At 36.9% G+C, this 17,541-nt stretch overlaps 1 protein-coding gene across 4 annotated transcripts in view; it reads left to right on the forward strand.

The window, feature by feature from the left end:
• RAVER2 (ribonucleoprotein, PTB binding 2) overlaps positions 1-17,541 on the forward strand; it is a 115,424-nt gene that overhangs the window by 31,986 nt on the left and 65,897 nt on the right. For all 4 annotated transcript variants that reach the window (XM_057527398.1, XM_057527394.1, XM_057527407.1 and 1 more), the window contains exons 3-4: positions 7,173-7,642; positions 9,992-10,183. In XM_057527398.1, coding sequence (XP_057383381.1) covers positions 7,173-7,642; positions 9,992-10,183 — 662 coding nt within the window. The remainder of the gene's footprint in view (positions 1-7,172; positions 7,643-9,991; positions 10,184-17,541) is intronic.

Here is a 17,541-nt window from a genome sequence, read left to right on the forward strand (position 1 = left end):
AAGATCACCATAAAATTATTAAGACATTAATGAAAGGAATTGAAGACAAATGGAAGGTATTCCATGGTCATGGGTTAGAAGAATTAATATTGTTAAAATGTCCACACTACTGAAAGCAATCTACAGATTTAGTGCAATCCCATCAAATATTCCATTGGCATTTTTCACAGAAATAGAATAATCCTTAAATTTGTATGAAACCACAAAATACCCTGAATAACCCAAGCAGTCTTGAGAAAGAAGAACAAAACTGGGGACATCACACTCCCTGATTTCAGACTATAATATAAAGCTATAGTAATCAGTATGGTATTGGCATGAAAACAGACACATAGATCAATGGAAAAGAATAGAGAGCCCAGAAATAAACTGCCACATATATGGTCAATTAGTTTAGGACAAAGGAGCGGAGAATATACAATGGGAAAAGGATAGTCTCTTCAATATTGGTGTTGGAAAAACTGGACAGCCACAGGCAAAGGAATGAAATTGCACCACTATCTTACAACATATACAAAAATAAACCCAGAATGGATTAAAGACTTGAATGTAAGACCTGAAATCATAAAACTCCTAGAAGAAAACATAGGCAGTAAGCTTCTTCATATCAGTCTTGGTGATGATTTTTTGGATTTGACACTAAAGCAAAGGCGACAAAAGTAAAAATATACAGGTGGGACTCCATCAAACTAAAAAGCTTCTGCACAGCAAAGAAAACCATTAAAATGAAAAGGTAACCTACTTAATTGGAGAAAATATTTGCAAATCATATATCTGATAAGAGGCTAATATCCGTAATATATAAAGAACTCATACAACTCAATAGCAAAAGAACAAACAATCTGATTAAAAACCTGGCAGAGGATGTGAATAGACATTTTTCCAGATTAGGCATATAGATGGCCAACAGATACATGGAGAGGTGTTCAGTATCACTAATCATCAGGGAAATGCAAATCAAAACCACAATTATATATCACCTCACACCTGTTAGAATAGCTATTATCAAGACAACAAGAACTTAGTGCTGGAGAGGATGTGGAGAAAAGGAAACTCTTGTGCATTGTTTGTGGGAATGGAAATTGGTGCAACCACTGGAAAACAGTATGGAGATCCCTCAGAAAATTAAAAATGGAACTGCCATTTGTCCAGCAATTCCACTTTGGGCTATTAACCTGAAGAAAACGAAAGTAACTCAAAAAGATATATGCACCCCCATGCTCATTGCAGTATTATTTACCATAGTCAAGACATGGAAACAACCTAAGTGATTACTGATGGATGAATGGATAAGGAAGATGTGGTGTATATAGACAATGGAATATTATTTAGCCTTAAAAAAGAATGAAATCTTGCCATTTGTGACAAGATGAATGGTCCTTGAGAGTATTATGCTAAGTGAAATAAGTCAGACAGAGAAAGACAAATACTGTAGGACCTCACTTATAGGTGAAATCTAAAAAAACCAAAAAACAAAAAACATGAGCTCATAGATACAGAGAACAATTGGTGGTTGCCAGAGGCTAGGGATAGGGGTTGGCGAAATGGGTGAAGGGAGTCATAAGGTATAAATTTCCATATAAAATAATTAAGTCATGGGGATGTAATGTATAGCATGGTTACTATAGTTTGTTTGTTTGTTTGATTTGACCATACCGGGTCTTAGTTGCGGCACACAGAATCTTCACTGCCGCATGTGGGATCTTTAGTTGCGGCATGCGGGCTCTTAGTTACGACATGCATGCGGGATCTAGTTCCCTGACCAGGGATCAAACCTGGTCCCCCTGCATTGGGAGCACAGAGTCTTATCCACTGAACCACCAGGGAAGTTCCCAGCATGGTTGCTATAGTTAATAATACGATAGTGCGTATTTGAAAGTTGTGAAGAAAGTAGATCTTAAAAGTTCTTATCCGCCCCCCCCCAACAAATTTTTGTAACTATGTATGGTGATGGATGTTAACTAGAATTATTGCGGTGATTATTTCACAGTATATACAAATATTGGATTATTAATTGTACGCCTGAAACTAATATAATGTTATGTATCATTTATACCTCAAAAAATCCCACAGAGTTATTTACCCACCAAAAATATCCTTTAAAAATGAGCGTGAAGAAAGATGTTTTTCAATCCTATAAAAGCTGAAAGAATTCATCACCATCAGACCTGCATTATAAGAAGTATTTAAAGAAGTCCTTTAATAAAGCATGGAGAAAATGATGCTGGATGGGAATCTGGATCTACACAAAAAAAAGAAGAATACCAGATGTTGTCTTTATGTGTGTAAAGACTGTTTTATTAATATTCAGATCTCTTTAAAAGATAATTGTTTTAAGTGAAAATAATAACACTATATTGTAGAGGTTATAACACATGTAGGAATAAAATGCATGGCAACAATACAAAGGTTGGGAGGGGAGGAATGGAAGTATACTGTTGTAAAGTTTTTAGATTATACACAAAGAGACCAGTATCACTTCATGGTAACTGTTAAGTTAAAGATGTATACTACAAAGCCAAAATCACCCACTAGAATAATACAACGAAGAAACTCAGTAATTGTATTAAATGACATTGCCTTGGATTTCAGGAGCTATGGTGGTGTTTGAAGAAACAGATAATAATAAATAGATTAATAAAGGATGGCTACAGTTATAAACTGTGACCTTAAAACCAGAGCTCTCTGTTATAGATAAGAAGAAATAATTGTATTAAAATAGGATACATTAGGGAAAAAAGTTTTTTTTGCATGCTTGCCATCAAATTTGTCCCAATAATAAATTAACTAGTGGAGCAAGCAATGGCAAAAGGATAAATAAAACTGTGACTTGTGAAAGGATTGGGACCAATCGTCGAATATTAAAATTTTGGTAGGAAAATGGAAACAGAACTAATCTCCAAATCCCTTACACCCTTTTCTGTGTAGAGTGACATCTTTCACTTCCACAGAGTCAATGTGAGAAACTTGGACTTTTTTTTTTTTTTAGAGAATTTATGGCCTTGAAAAGAAATGGAAGAAGCTATAGAAGAGAATCAATGACCTCTTTTTCCTACTGCCTGGACTTTTAAATTTGCTTCATTATGTTATCTAAATTCTACCATCAAATGTCTTATTTGGGTTGAGCAAATGCAGATACCTAAGGGAAGGAAAATAAGAAGTTGTCAGTTTTAAAATGTACTAGGTAATCTATGCATGTATAGATCCATCCATTCAGTTGACACTTACAGATCCTCTACTGTGTGCCTGACACTATGGTAGCTGATGGAGATATATTCATTAGCAATTTAGGGAGCTGACAGTTGATAGGATAGCAGGCATCGAAACAAATAGATTATAATAAAGTGTGATGTGTGCAATAATCCACTCAATGTTCAAAATACAGAGGTATAATAAAACAAGGGTTAACTCTAACTGGAAGAAAACATCAGGGAAAGCTTCCTGGAGATCCTGGTGCATTAACCCCTGGGCTGGATTTGAAAGCCAACTAAAAGGTTTGAGTGGCTGAAGATATTGGGAGAGATCTCGTAGGCAGGGGAATTACATGTGTAACATATAGATGCTTGAAACAAGTTGCTGTCTAGGGAGCTACAAACAACTCAGTGTCGTTGGAGAATAAAGAAATGTGGTGGGGAAGGGAAATATGGCAGTTAATGAGGCTGGCATCAGATCAAAAGGGCCTGGTAGGCAACCTGGGTAAACTTACATATTCTAATTCTTTGTTGGTGGGTTCGTTTGTATTTTTTACACACTCAAACGTATCTTTCACACAGGCTTTATTTCTCTCCTCTTAACCCTTGTGTGTTTTAGTTCTTGCATTTGTCCTACTGCACTGGCAAAGACCTTCATTCCATGTTAATAAAACTAGTGAGACAAGAACCCTTACCTTATTCCCTATCTCAAAGTAAATGGTTTTGGCTTTCACCGTTAATTTTGATGTAGGTTCCATATAGACATTCTTTAATAGACAAAGGATGTTTCCTTCTTTTCCACTGATTGCCAAGAATTTTTATCCTGCATGGACTTTGAATTTTATCAGATATCTTTTCTTGCATCTACTAAGATACTCTGTGATTTTTCTTTTCTGTGCTGGTAATGTGGCAACTTATATTGATTGCTATTTTATTTATTCATTTATTTATTTTTACATCGTTGTTGGAGTGTGGTTGCTTTGCAGTGTTGTGTTGGTTTCTGCTGTGTGACAGGGTGAATCGGCTGTGTGTGCGCACGTGTCCCCATATACCCTTGATTGCTATTTTAAAATAAAACTAATTTTGCATTCCTGAAATAAACCAAACTTGATCATGGAAAAAAAAAAAAAAAAAAAAGTGGCCTGGTAGGACATGATAACTGCGCTGAGGCTTGGCTTTATCAGTGATACCAAATGATTGCATTTTAGGCAGTAAACAGACACAAGTAAACTTTTGTTTTTGAGAGATCGCTTTATTGTCATTGTGGAAAAGGAAGAAAAGCTAGAAGAATGAAGAAAAGAGGATGGATTCAAAACCTATTTGGAGGGTAGAATTTGAGGATTCCTTTTATGTGGGAGTTAAAGGAGATAGGGTCTAGGGTGACTCCCAGGTTTCTGATTTGTGAGTTGTGATGCTAGCAACTGAAATAGAGAATAAAGGAAGCTGAACAATGTTGGGATTTTAGGGGAATGACAGGGAGAGGATGAAGATCGTGAGTTATGTTTGGTCATGTGTGAATCAGTACGTGGATATATGTGGAACTGAGGACTAGAAACATAGATTTAAGAGTTAACAGGGTATAGGAGGCTTTCTATGAGCCCCCAGACTAGCCATTTTGCTCTGTTTAATTGCTTCCATAGCCCTCATACTTCCTCTTTGATAACATTACACTTGTAACTCTCTGTCAAATCTCTGTCATCCTCTATTGGATTGTGAGGTCCTTGTTGAAAGGGATCTTATTTGTTTTGTTCACCAACTCCTTTCCAGTGCCCAACACAGTACCTGGTACATGAGACTGAATAAATGGGCATGGACATGAGTGCCCAGGGGAAGAGGGCATAGAGAAGAGAGGTTGATGGCTCAGGGCTGCTGGGTACAGTCATATGGCTGTCACTGTGTGTGACTCTGCCAAGAAGCAACCTTAAGGATTACCACCTTACATACATGTATACAATGGAATAGTACTCAGCCATAAAAAAGAACGAAACTGGGTCATTTGTAGAGACGTGGATGGACCTAGAGACTGTCATACAGAGTGAAGTAAGTCAGAAAGAGAAAAACAAGTATCGTATATTAATGCATATATGTGGAATCTAGAAAAATGGTACAGATCAACCGGTTTGCAGGGCAGAAATAGAGACACAGATGTAGAGGACAAATGTATGGACACCAAGGGGAGAAAGTGGGGGGGGGGTAAGGTGGGATGAATTGGGAGATTGGGATTGACATATATACACTAATATGTATAAAATAGATAACTAATAAGAACCTGCTGTATAACACAGGGAACTCCACTGTACAGTAGAAACTAACACAACATTATAAAACAACTATACCCCAATAAAAAATTAAAAAAAAGGATTACCACCTTATAGGTGTGAGTGGTGTGAGTGGAGAAAAATCTAGCAAAGGAAATGGAAGAAGGAGCGCTTGGACAGGTATGAAGAAAATCAGGAAGGACTTTATCAAGGAAGTTAAGGAAGGGAATGGTTAACAGTTTCAAATACCCAGAGAATTCAAATCAAATGTGAACTGATGAGCTTATGAGCTGGTATAGGAACATAACCAGTATTTACAAATTGTTGTTGGCTTGTTTGCTGGTTTTAGCAAAATATCATTAAATGGTATTCTGTGTCAGCATAAGGGAAGGAAGGCATAAAATCAAAATAACACAAGTTCTTTAAAAGGGGTTATTGGAAACCAAGAGATATTCTCTCAATAAGTGCAGCAAAGCCATTTTTCCCCCCTAGTGTTGGAAGAGTTAGCTATTCCTTTGTAAGTAGTTTCCTTGTATGTGGAGATCATGTTACATGAAAAATGAGTTTCTTTAAGTGTTAAAGTGTGGTGAGATGCTCAGGCTGAGAGCTGCGTGGGCACTAAGACCAGCTCAGGGAAGAGCAGTTTGAGTGAAATGACGGGCAGGATTGTCCACACTGTTTAAATTCTTCGTTCTCTCTTGCTTTGTACATATTTGCCGTGTTGTTATCATTGAATTTGGGTAAGTTAGATGCTCGTATGGAGCTGCTCCACTGTGTGTCCCAGAGAGGGAGAGAAGAGGGAGAGGTAGGAAGGTTGAGAGAGCAGTGTGTTTGTAGTTTGTGGTTTGCCCTGTGTTGTTTCTTTTATTTGGGGTTTTAAATTTTTCTTATAATATTGCTCAAAAATCTTATCAGATGCGCATGTCCGTGTGATATTTCATTGATTTAGAACTGTATATTTGTATCATGTTTTAGATTTTGCAAATTGTCATGTGTATTTGTTGCTTAATGCTGAAACAACTTCATTAGGTAGACAGGACAGATTTTTTAATTTTGGGGGGATTTGTTTTACCAAAGATTCAAAGTTAAGCTACTTGTCAATATCATAATACTCCTGTGATCTTTTCATACCATATTGTTCATCCAAAAAGCATACCAAATTGTGTGTGTGTGTGTGTTGTTCCAATGTAATTAATTTTATTTTAAGGAAACATATACATGAATTGGAGAATTGGCTTCCTCTGGGCATTTTGGTGTCTTCTTGCTATGCCTTTGTTTTTTAGGTTCTTGTTATCAAATAGGGTCTTTTAGAACTCTCTGAGAAGAAACAAAAGTTCATAAAATTTTGCATCACGTGTTAACTGAGGAAAAATACCAAGTCTGTATGTAGTTTGAAAAGATTACCACCCCCCCCCCGCCCCAGAATATTGTGGTGTCTTAGAGTGGAGCTCCTAATATAATTTGTATACTTTTTGAGTTACTGGTCATGAAATTAGTTAAGTGAGGGTGTCAGCATTTAAAAATAATGAAATAGAATAGAAAATATCAGACTGCATTGCACATGATAGGAGTAGTACCTCCTGATACTTTTGTTTTGGAAATATATATATGTAAGTATGTACTGAGGCACAGGTATAAAATGTATTTCCTTACTGTGGGTCGTGGTCAGAAAAGCTTGAAAACACTGGCTCAGAAAACTCTCGTTCATTTTATCTTCTTCCAGCTTTTGTTACCTTATTGAATGGAGAACAAGCCCAGAATGCAATTCAGATGTTTCATCAATATTCATTTCGAGGAAAAGACTTAATAGTCCAGCTCCAGCCAACAGATGCTTTGCTATGTATTACCAACTTGCCCGCTTCTTTTACATTAGAAGAGTTTGAAGAACTTGTTCGTGCTTACGGAAATGTCGAGAGATGCTTTCTGGTCTACAGTGAAGTTACTGGCCATTCCAAAGGCTATGGATTTGTGGAATACATGAAAAAGGACTTTGCTGCAAAGGCTAGATTGGAGCTATTGGGTAAACAGTTGGGAGCATCAGCTCTCTTTGCACAGTGGATGGATGTTAATCTCTTGGCCACAGAGCTCATTCATTCTAAGTGCCTTTGTATAGATAAACTCCCTAGTGACTACAGGGATTCAGAGGAGCTGCTGCAGTTTTTTTCCAGTATCCATAAACCTGTGTTTTGCCAGGTATGTATTTTTAAGGCATCATTTGAAATATTTTAAAATATCTGCGTATGTATCTGCATGCACTCACGTATTTATTATACCTATGTAAATATCACAATGGATAATCTAATTCTAATTGAGTCTGTAATGAACACTTTAATATGATGGTAAATTTTATTTATTTATTTTTGGTTTTTTTTTGAATTTTTGAATTTTATTTATTTTTTTATACAGCAGGTTCTTATTAGTTATCCATTTTATACATATTAGTGTATATATGTCAATCCCAATCTCCCAATTCATATGATGGTAAATTTTAAATCAATCCCTTTTGTTGATGGGCCAAACTATATTGTCTTTATATAATTAAGTATGTCTTAGCAAACCCATCACTTAACACATCCACCTTCTCATTCCGTTCATTCTTGAACCATTCATGCATTGATCCCTTTATCCACCCACATTTTGTTTATCACCTTCTCAGTGCCAGACACTATATTGCTAAATGTCAGAAATACAGAGATAGAAAGATACTCTCTTAATACCGCACAAGTTTGTGAAAGAGACTGACAAGTAAGTAAATAATTGTAAATCCTGTATGCAGAGTGATACGATGGAAAATAGAAAAGTGTTATGAGGTGTAAAAAGAATGCATTATTCTATCTTAATGGGGTCATGGTAAGTGAGACATTTAGAGAAGATCCTGAAAACTGACAACACTGGTAAGAATTTTCAAGCACTTTGAGTAAAATTAAATATATTCTACTAAATAGGCAAAAATATATACTGTATACGACTGAGAGGTTATCTAGTCTAGCTTTCCATCTGGTAAAAAAATAAAACCTTACAATAATTGTGAGTGATCATTTAGCTTCTGTTAAAATGTTTCAAAATAATGGAAAATTCACTAGATCACAAGTCAGGCCATTACATATTTAAATGGCTCTCATACTGAATGGAAATATTCTTTAAAACTGCTGACGCTATGGAATTAAAATGACTTTGTCTTTTGAAAGACTTAAAATGATAGTGTAATTTATTTGGCATGAAGGTTATAATGAACCAGGAATAATAAAAATATTTTAGAAGTTTTCAAAAGGTTAATAAAGGCACTTTACAATGCCTTTATCAGTAGATCTGTTAAACTCAGGCTCTCTCGCTTGGTAGGTTGACATAGACTGTACGGAAGACACAGTCTTCTTACCTCATGGTCAGAAGGGACCAGAGGGACTAACGGCTTTTACAAATCTGATTTTAAGATTTGGTTTGGTTAAAAGGAATGAGGTTGGAGGAGAAATGTTTGGAAGAGGTAGATATTTTTCCTTTCTCCCATGTGAATGGAAGAAGTTTTATGGAGGAAAAAAATATTTGAGGACAGTTTTAAAAGGAAGGAAGAATGTGAAGAAAAAATAGAAATTTGGTCTACTACACAAAAAGCTTCAAAAATAAGAAAAGAAACTAAAAAGGACTGAAAAATGATTTAATTGTAGTATCAATTTATGGGATGCCAAATTCAAATAGAAGTATTGCAGATGTGTCTTCTCAAAGACATACCAAGCTGAATTTTTTCACATTTATCACTTTATAGCATCAGTGTGTTTAAGATGATTCAGACATGTTCAACACTTAGAAGCTTTTCAGTGTCTTATTTTGTTCTTACTTTTGCTCTTTGTACCAGTCTTTACAGATCCAGGACTTTAGTATCTTCTTTTACACTCTTAACAGGTGGGTGACTGGAAATAAATTGAGTTCTGCATTGCAGGAGTTTATTTAGGGCACATTCAGAAAAAGGTTGTGTCCTGCATATGGTATTTTAAACAGACCTGGGGCACAGTTTTCCTAAATAAGGTTTGCTTTGGTATACTTGACCAAATTCCTGGGATCTGCCTAAAATATTGAAATAAACTTTGAATATGGTTCCTTCTACCTTTCTACTCTTGATAATGCAAATGTTATTTTACATAGATATATATTATCCAGTAATTGTTCAGCATGTTTCATCGTCTGCGTATCTGGTGAATTTATTTTAAAGAAAGTTTTAATTATTGTGTTCCATATTTTTCTATAAATTATCAGTTATATATATATCTTAATATATAGGTACTATTATCATTTGAACATTGACTTTTAAAATAAATCAGAGAATCAAAGAAGTAAAAAGAAACCTGACAGAATCTTACTTTTCCCATCTTCTAGAAGGACTGCATCTACCCAACTAGTAAACTTTTATTTTCAGAAGGAAAGAATACATTATTTTCACCAGTATCGTGCTCTGAGACATTTGTCCTTGTATTTGTAGATGATATACTTGTAAATAAGTATTTCTAGCTAAATATTAGAATTCCCTTTTTAATAAATGTATCACGTCAGCTTGCACAGGATGAAGGTAGTTATGTTGGTGGCTTTGCGGTGGTTGAATATAGCACTGCAGAGCACGCTGAAGAGGTTCAACAAGCAGCTGATGGTATGACCATCAACGGAAGCAAAGTTCAAGTTTCCTTCTGTGCCCCGGGAGCACCAGGGCGAAGTACATTAGCGGCATTGATAGCAGCTCAACGCGTGGTAAGTTTGTTCTTTTTGTAGGATATAAAAAAATTCAAGTAGTATTTCAATCTATCCAAACTAGTCAATCATTGATTGGACCTTCATTATATTTTTATTATGTAAAGATACCCTTCTTTTTTTTTTTTTTTGACTGGCTAAATGGTACCTCTGCCAAATCAAGCCAGGAGTCAATACAAAAGAAGAAACTGGCTAATAAAAAAAGAAAAAGAAAAAAAAGAAACTGTTTCGTAACATGTATTCACCTCAAGAAAAAGTTTTGAGGAAATTTCATTTATTCAGTAAATGTTTGAGTTCCTGTTCTGTAAGTTTTGAGTGCAAGGTGCCGCCTTTTTCAGTGTTCATAAGTATCCATAGTAGAAGTAGTGGGAGGTGGCGCCTCATTTTTGTGCACATGGCATAGTTGCTGAGTTTCCAATTCTGAATACATCTAGTCACCCACTTTTGCAGGCGGCACACTCTGTCCTCTTGGAGAAAAAGAAACAACTAGGTGGCTTGGTGACCTTACAAATGTCTGGCATTTGTTTATAGCTGATCCCCCAGCAAAACTAGCTATCTCTCATCAGCCACTCTTTTCCATTTTCTACAGTGACTCTCTCAAATCTTCACTCTTTTCCTGTCTTTGTCTTTCTTTCTATCCGACGATCGTGGCTCCTACTTTATAGAAATATAAAGGCCATGTGCTGGACTCATTCATTCAACTTTTCTCACATTCCCCCAGCAAAAGTGCCCCCATTTTTTCTCTTAAATAGCATTTATTCCTTAAATACTTTTTGGGTACCCTCTGCACGCTAGGTATGTTAGAGATGTTTAGGATTCATCAGTGAACAAAACAAAGATCCCTGTTCTCTCGGAGGGAGGGCTGTGCTTCCTCCTGCCAAAGCAGGGACTCATGCCCATGTCCCCTATCCTCAAGGATCTTCATCCTCACCTTTCTACTTATATTCACTTGTTGTTCACTAGCTCTATCCCATCTGCTTATAAATACGCTCAAATCTTTTCCTTTAAAAATCCTCTCTAAAAACGAGCCTTTGTAATACTTTTTTTCCCTCACAGCTGGAGCTTCTTGAACAATTAGGTCCCACTAGTCACCTTTTCTTCTTTCCTCATTTCCCTCTCAGCCCAATGCAATATAGTTTCTGCCGCCACTATTCAAGTGAATCTGTTCTCTTTAAGATTAACAGGAATTTCTTAATATTCAGTTGAAAAGGTACTTTTCAGTCTTTCTTTGCCTGGTTTCTTTGCAACATTTAAAACCAACCGCCTGGGACTTCCCTGGTGGTCCAGTGGTAAAGAATCCACCTTCCAATCCAGGGGCCGTGGCTTCAATCCCTGGTCTGGGAACTAAGATCCCATATGCCGCAGGGCAACTAAGCCCACGCACCACAACTACTGAGCTCACGCGCCTCAACGAGCGAGCCCGCGTGCCACAAACTACAGAGCCCACGCGCCCTGGAGCCCGCGCGCCACAACTAGAGAGAAAACTGGTGCGCCGCAACGTGGCGCCTTAGTGAAAGGTCCTGCCTGCCTCAACGAAGGTCCCGTGTGCTGCACCTAAGACCCAACACAGCTAAAAAAAATAAAAAATAAGGAAAATAAATAAAATAAATATTTTTTAAAAAATAAAGTAAAACCAACCACCTACTACCTTGAATTCTGCCTACCGTTTTTTTCCTACCTGTCTAACCATCCCATCCCTTTCTTCTTTTTCCCGAAGGGCTGCTGTCAGTAGACTTCTGTATTTGGCCTCCTCACTTTCTTCCTCTTCAGCACTCCAGTGGTTTTAGTTATTGCCTATCAGTGATGATTTCCAAGCATATATTTTTGGACCCAATTGCTCTAAGCACTAAATCTGTATTTCCAAATGATATTTAAACAGTCCCTTTTTATGTTATATAAATAGTTCAATTTCAGCATTTCCAAAAGAAAACTATTTTTCTCTGGGACCTGCTTTTCTGTGTCTGTAATACCTATGTATGGCATCAGTTCATTCAAACTAGAACTGTCTGAATTAAAAACTCAGTTAATCATGATTGGTCTTCTTCACCTACTCCTTAGATCAAGATGTCGAGAATATTAGCAAATCCTTTCAGTTCCACCTCCTGGTATCTATTAACTCCTTGAGACTTGTCAGCATCTTTGTTACTTTACTCAGGATCTCATTGTCCTCACCTTGATGGTTCGAATAACCTGCTATGTGGTTGCCATGTCGTTAGTCTTCCCCATTCTAATCCATCTTCCACAGTGCCACAAGAGTGATCTTTCTCATCCTCAAACCAGGTTATGTCATTCTCTTGCTTAATATTCTTTAATGCGTGCATAAGTTCAATTCCTTACCATGGCATACAGGGCCCTTCGTGATTAGATATTAGTTAACAGTGAGGAATCTTAAAGTTTTCTCAGTCTTAAAAGTAATGTGCTGCATTGATTTTTTTTTTCTATAGGTTCTTGGTACATATCCTTTATCAAGTTTTTTGATTTTAAAAAAAATCATAAGTAGGTATTGATGTTTATCAGAGTATTTCTACAACTATTGCGATAATTTTATGTGATTTCTCCCTAAGTTCATTAATGTGCTGAATCCAATTGATAGGTTTTTCTAATGTTACACTATCCTTGTGTTGTAAATCCTAATTGATAATGATTTTTTTCCTATGCATTGTTTGATTTTTTTAATATAAATTTATTTATTTATTTATTTATTTTTGGCTGTGTTGGGTTTTCGTTTCTGTGCGAGGGCTTTCTCTAGTTGCGGCGAGCGGGGGCCATTCTTCATCGCGGTGCGCGGGCCTCTCACTATCGCGGTCTCTCTTGTTGCGGAGCACAAGCTCCAGACGCGCAGGCTCAGTAATTGTGGGTCATGGGCTTAGTTGCTCCGTGGCATGTGGGATCTTCCCAGACCAGGGCTCGAACCTGTGTCCCCTGCATTGGCAGGTGGATTCTCAACCACTGCACCACCAGGGAAGCCCGCATTGTTTGATTTTATTGGATAATATTTTATTTGGTATATGTGCAAATGTGCTCATAAGTGAAAATGCTTAAATTTTGGGGTACCATTTTTACTTAATTTTGGAATCAAGAGAACATTAACCTCATTAATGATTTACATATTTTTCTCCCCCTTCTCCTTTTCTTTCCATTTCATGGATCAATTTGCATAAAATAGAGGTCATCTGTTCTTTGAAAGTTTTGAGAGATCTCATCTATGAAACCATGTAGACCTACTCCTTGAGCCCCTTCCAGAAGGAAATCATTGATTACCACTTAAGTTTCTTCTGTGGATATTAGGTTTATTAGTTTTATTTTTCTCTGTGTGCTATATGTGGCATTTGATTATATTCTACAAATTTATCCAGTTTGTCTAAGTTTTTTTTTGTTTTTTTTTTTTTTTATTAAACTTTTTTTTTTTTTTTTTTTTAAAGGATTTTCTTATTTATTTATTTATTTTATTTATTTATTTTTGGCTGTGTTGGGTCTTCGGTTCGTGTGAGGGCTTTCTCCAGTTGCGGCAAGCGGGGGCCACTCTTCATCGCGGTGCGGGGACCGCTCTTCATCGCGGTGCGCGGGCCTTTCTCTATCGCGGCCCCTCCCGTCGCGGGGCACAGGCTCCAGACGCGCAGGCTCAGCAATTGTGGCTCACGGGCCCAGCTGCTCCGCGGCATGTGGGATCTTCCCAGACCAGGGCTCGAACCCGTGTCCCCTGCATTAGCAGGCAGATTCTCAACCACTGCGCCACCAGGGAAGCCCCTGTCTAAGTTTTTAAATTTATTGGCACATAGCTATTTATAAAATTTTATTTAAAATTTGTCATGTCTAGTCTCCTCTTTTTATTGTATATTTTATTTATTTGCATTTCCTTTTTTTCCCTCTTGATCAGTCTTGCAAACTATTTATTTTGCTTTCCAAGAAACAGCTTTTGTTTTGTTCATTATTTCTCTTTTTTCTATCTTTTGCTTATTCTTGCCCTTTCTTTATAATCTCCTTGCTTCTTTCTTCTTTGGATTTACTCTCCCCCCCTCCCCCGCCCATCTTTAATGTTATCAGTGGTTAGCTCCTCTGTTTTCAACCTAGATTGTTTTCTGATGAACATAGTTAAAGTAAGCTTACTTCTATAACTAATGCTATACCTATGTGTCATAAATTTTATATTATGAATGTTTCAAATTTTTGTTATGATTTCCTTTTAGCTTAATTATTAGGTTTTTTTCCAGTTTATAGCTACCTAGGAATTTTTAAAAGCTATTCTTCTGATATAGATTTCTTTTAATTGAAATATAATTGATATACAACATTATATTAGATTTCAAGTGTACAACTAATGATTCAGTATTTGTATATATTGTGAAATGATCACCACAGTAAGTCTGGTTAACATCTATCGCCACACATGATCACAAAATTTTTTTTTCTTGTGATGAGAACTTTTAAGAACTACTCTCTTGGCAACCTTCAAATATGCAGTAGAGTATTATGAACTGTAGTGATAGTCACTGTGCAGTACATTACATTCTCATGACTTATTTGTCTTATAACTGGAAGTTTGTACTTTTTGACCCCCGTTACCATTTCACTCACCCTCCACCCCCTCCCTCTGGCAAACATCAGTCTGTTCTCTGTATCTATGGTTTTGGTTTTGGTTTTGTTTTTAGATTCCACATATAAGTGAGATCATACAGTATCCATCTTTCTCTGCCTGACTTATTTCACTTAGCATAATACCCTCAAGGTCCATCCATGTGGCTACAAATGGCAAAATTTCATTCTTTTTTATGGCTGAATAATATTCCATTGTCTATATACATATACACACTACATTTTCTTTATCTTTTCATCCATTTTTGGAAACTTAGGTTGTTTTCATATCTTAGCTATTGTAAATAATGCTGCAATGAACATGGGGTCCATATATCTTTTCGAGTTAGTGTTTTTTGTTTTCTTTGGATAAATACCCAGAAGTTGAATTGCTGGATCATATGGTAGTTCTATTTTTAATTTTATGAGGAACCTCTGTCCTGTTTACCAACACTTGTCTTTTTTTTTAACTATACTTTTTTCCTTTATTTTCATTTCCCATCTACTATTGGATAAATTAGAATTTTCTTCTTCTGCTTCGAGAGTGACATGTTCTATTTTATCCTACTGGTGATTGTTCCTAACTTATTAACACCCCTAGGTTGATCAGTATCTCTTTCTTCCCACTTAGTTCATTCTAAACTCCATCCTGCTTCTTCCTTCTCCCCCACCTACCTCCATATTGGGAGTACATAAAGTACATTTTTACTTTAGGATTGCCTTATTTTTTTTTTTTTTTTTTTTTTTTTTTGGCCACACTGCACGGCTTGCGGGATCTTAGTTCTCCAACCAGGGATTGAACCCAGGCCACGGCAGTGAAAGCACCAAGTACTAACCACTGGACCACCAGGGAATTCCCAACCTTAATGTTTTTGTTTTTATGGTCCTGGCTTTTATATACAAGATTAAAATTAACTGTGATATTACAAACCCTAATTTCCATGTATTGTGTAATATCATCATGCATTTATTCTCATTTCTCATTTTCAGAAAGTGTTTCATGTAGTAAAAACTTTTTAGACTGTGTATGGCTGGGAATATTTTTTATTTCTTTTCCATATTTAAGTAATAGCTTAGCTGAATATAAAAATCTAGATTCAAAGTTTTTTTTCTGCAGCACTTTGAAAATATTAATTTGTTGCCTTCTTAAATCCAGGGTTGACGCTTTGAGTGTGAAGATGATATTAATCTGCTTCTTTTTTTTTTTTTTGAGATATGTTCTTCCTCACTGGAAGTTTTTAGTACGGTGGGGGGGGGGTGTTTGATGTTCTTAAATTTCACACCAAAAAAATGTAACCAGGTGTGTGTTTTTCCATATCATATTTAGAACCCTTTCATTTTGCGGTCTTTAATTTTTCTTTAATACTGGGAAATTCTCAGCCATTACTTCTTCAAAGATTCCCTTTTTTTCCTAATCCTTCAGGGACTCCTATTATATAGATGTTAAGATTTCTATTCTCTTCATTACCTTGGTTTTCTCTTTTGTTTTGTTTGCATTTTTCATTACCATGTTTTACTTTGTTTGTATTTCCCTCTTTATCCTTTGCTCATGTATTCTGGGAAGTTTATTTGACCTGACCTTTCAGATCACTATTTTGTTTTCCAGTCACATATATTCTACTGTTTAAATTATCTGTTAAAGCACAGAGTAGAGGTTAAGAATAATGCTTTATGAGTTTCTCCAGTTTCCTCACCTATAGAATGGGGGTAATAACACAAACCCTATAGAGTTGTTTTGGGGCATTAAGTGATCTAATCTGTGTAACATGCTTAGAACAATGCCAAGTATATATAGTAAGTGATGGCTGCTATTATTTTTCTCCAACAGTTGTGTTTTTCATACTTCATATTTTTTTTAAGGAATTCCTTTATTTTTTATTTTTATTTATTTATTTATTTTTAAAAATTTATTTATTTTTGGCTGTGTTGGATCTTCGTTTCTCTGCAAGGGCTTTCTCTAGTTGCGGCAAGCGGGGGCCACTCTTCATTGCGGTGCATGAGCCTCTCACTATCGCGGCCTCTCTTGTTGTGGAGCACAAGCTCCAGACGCGCAGGCTCAGTAGTTGTGGCTCACGGGCCTAGTTGCTCCGCGGCATGTGGGATCTTCCCAGACCAGGGCTCGAACCCGTGTCCCCTGCATTGGCAGGCAGATTCTCAACCACTTCGCCACCAGGGAAGCCCCCCATACTTCATATTTCTAATTGGTTGTTCTTTATAACTGCTTGTCCTTGTTTCATGTTACCAATAAAAATATATTATCTTTTTTTAGCATGTCTGTTATGTTTAGTTAACATTCTTATTATTTCCTATCCTTTAATTCTGCTTTGTCTCTTATAGGTACTTCAGTTTGTTGCCTTTAGTTTTTGTGGCTACATTCTCCTGATGCCTAGTTATTTTGTTCTGTGGACACATATCTCCTTTGGTAGTGGGGTATGGCGGTTGGCTTCTTTGTATGTGAGTGTTTAGAGGTTGAGGGGCTGGCGATGGAGGAGGAGCGCTGAAGGCTGGTCTCAGCTAGGGTTTAGGGAAGGCAGGCAGGAACCTAGGGCTGAGAACCTCTGCCTTGACCATCTGGCCTTGACCACAGCCCTTTCCCACCCCAGCCAGGCAACCCTGCCCCTTAGAGCCTCTTAATCTCTTCTCCCAAACCTGCTCTTTTCCAAGTTCTGCCTTCCTCAGTTATAACTCTTCCACCCTGCCCAGTGGGAGGAAGGAAGTAGAGAAGGTTGGAGGATGTGGGAAGGAAGTTTTCGGTGCCTCTACCTAGTGTTACATGGTCCCCACTG

Source organism: Balaenoptera acutorostrata, chromosome 1 (genome assembly GCF_949987535.1).
Source record: "Balaenoptera acutorostrata chromosome 1, mBalAcu1.1, whole genome shotgun sequence".
NCBI lineage: Eukaryota > Metazoa > Chordata > Mammalia > Artiodactyla > Balaenopteridae > Balaenoptera > Balaenoptera acutorostrata.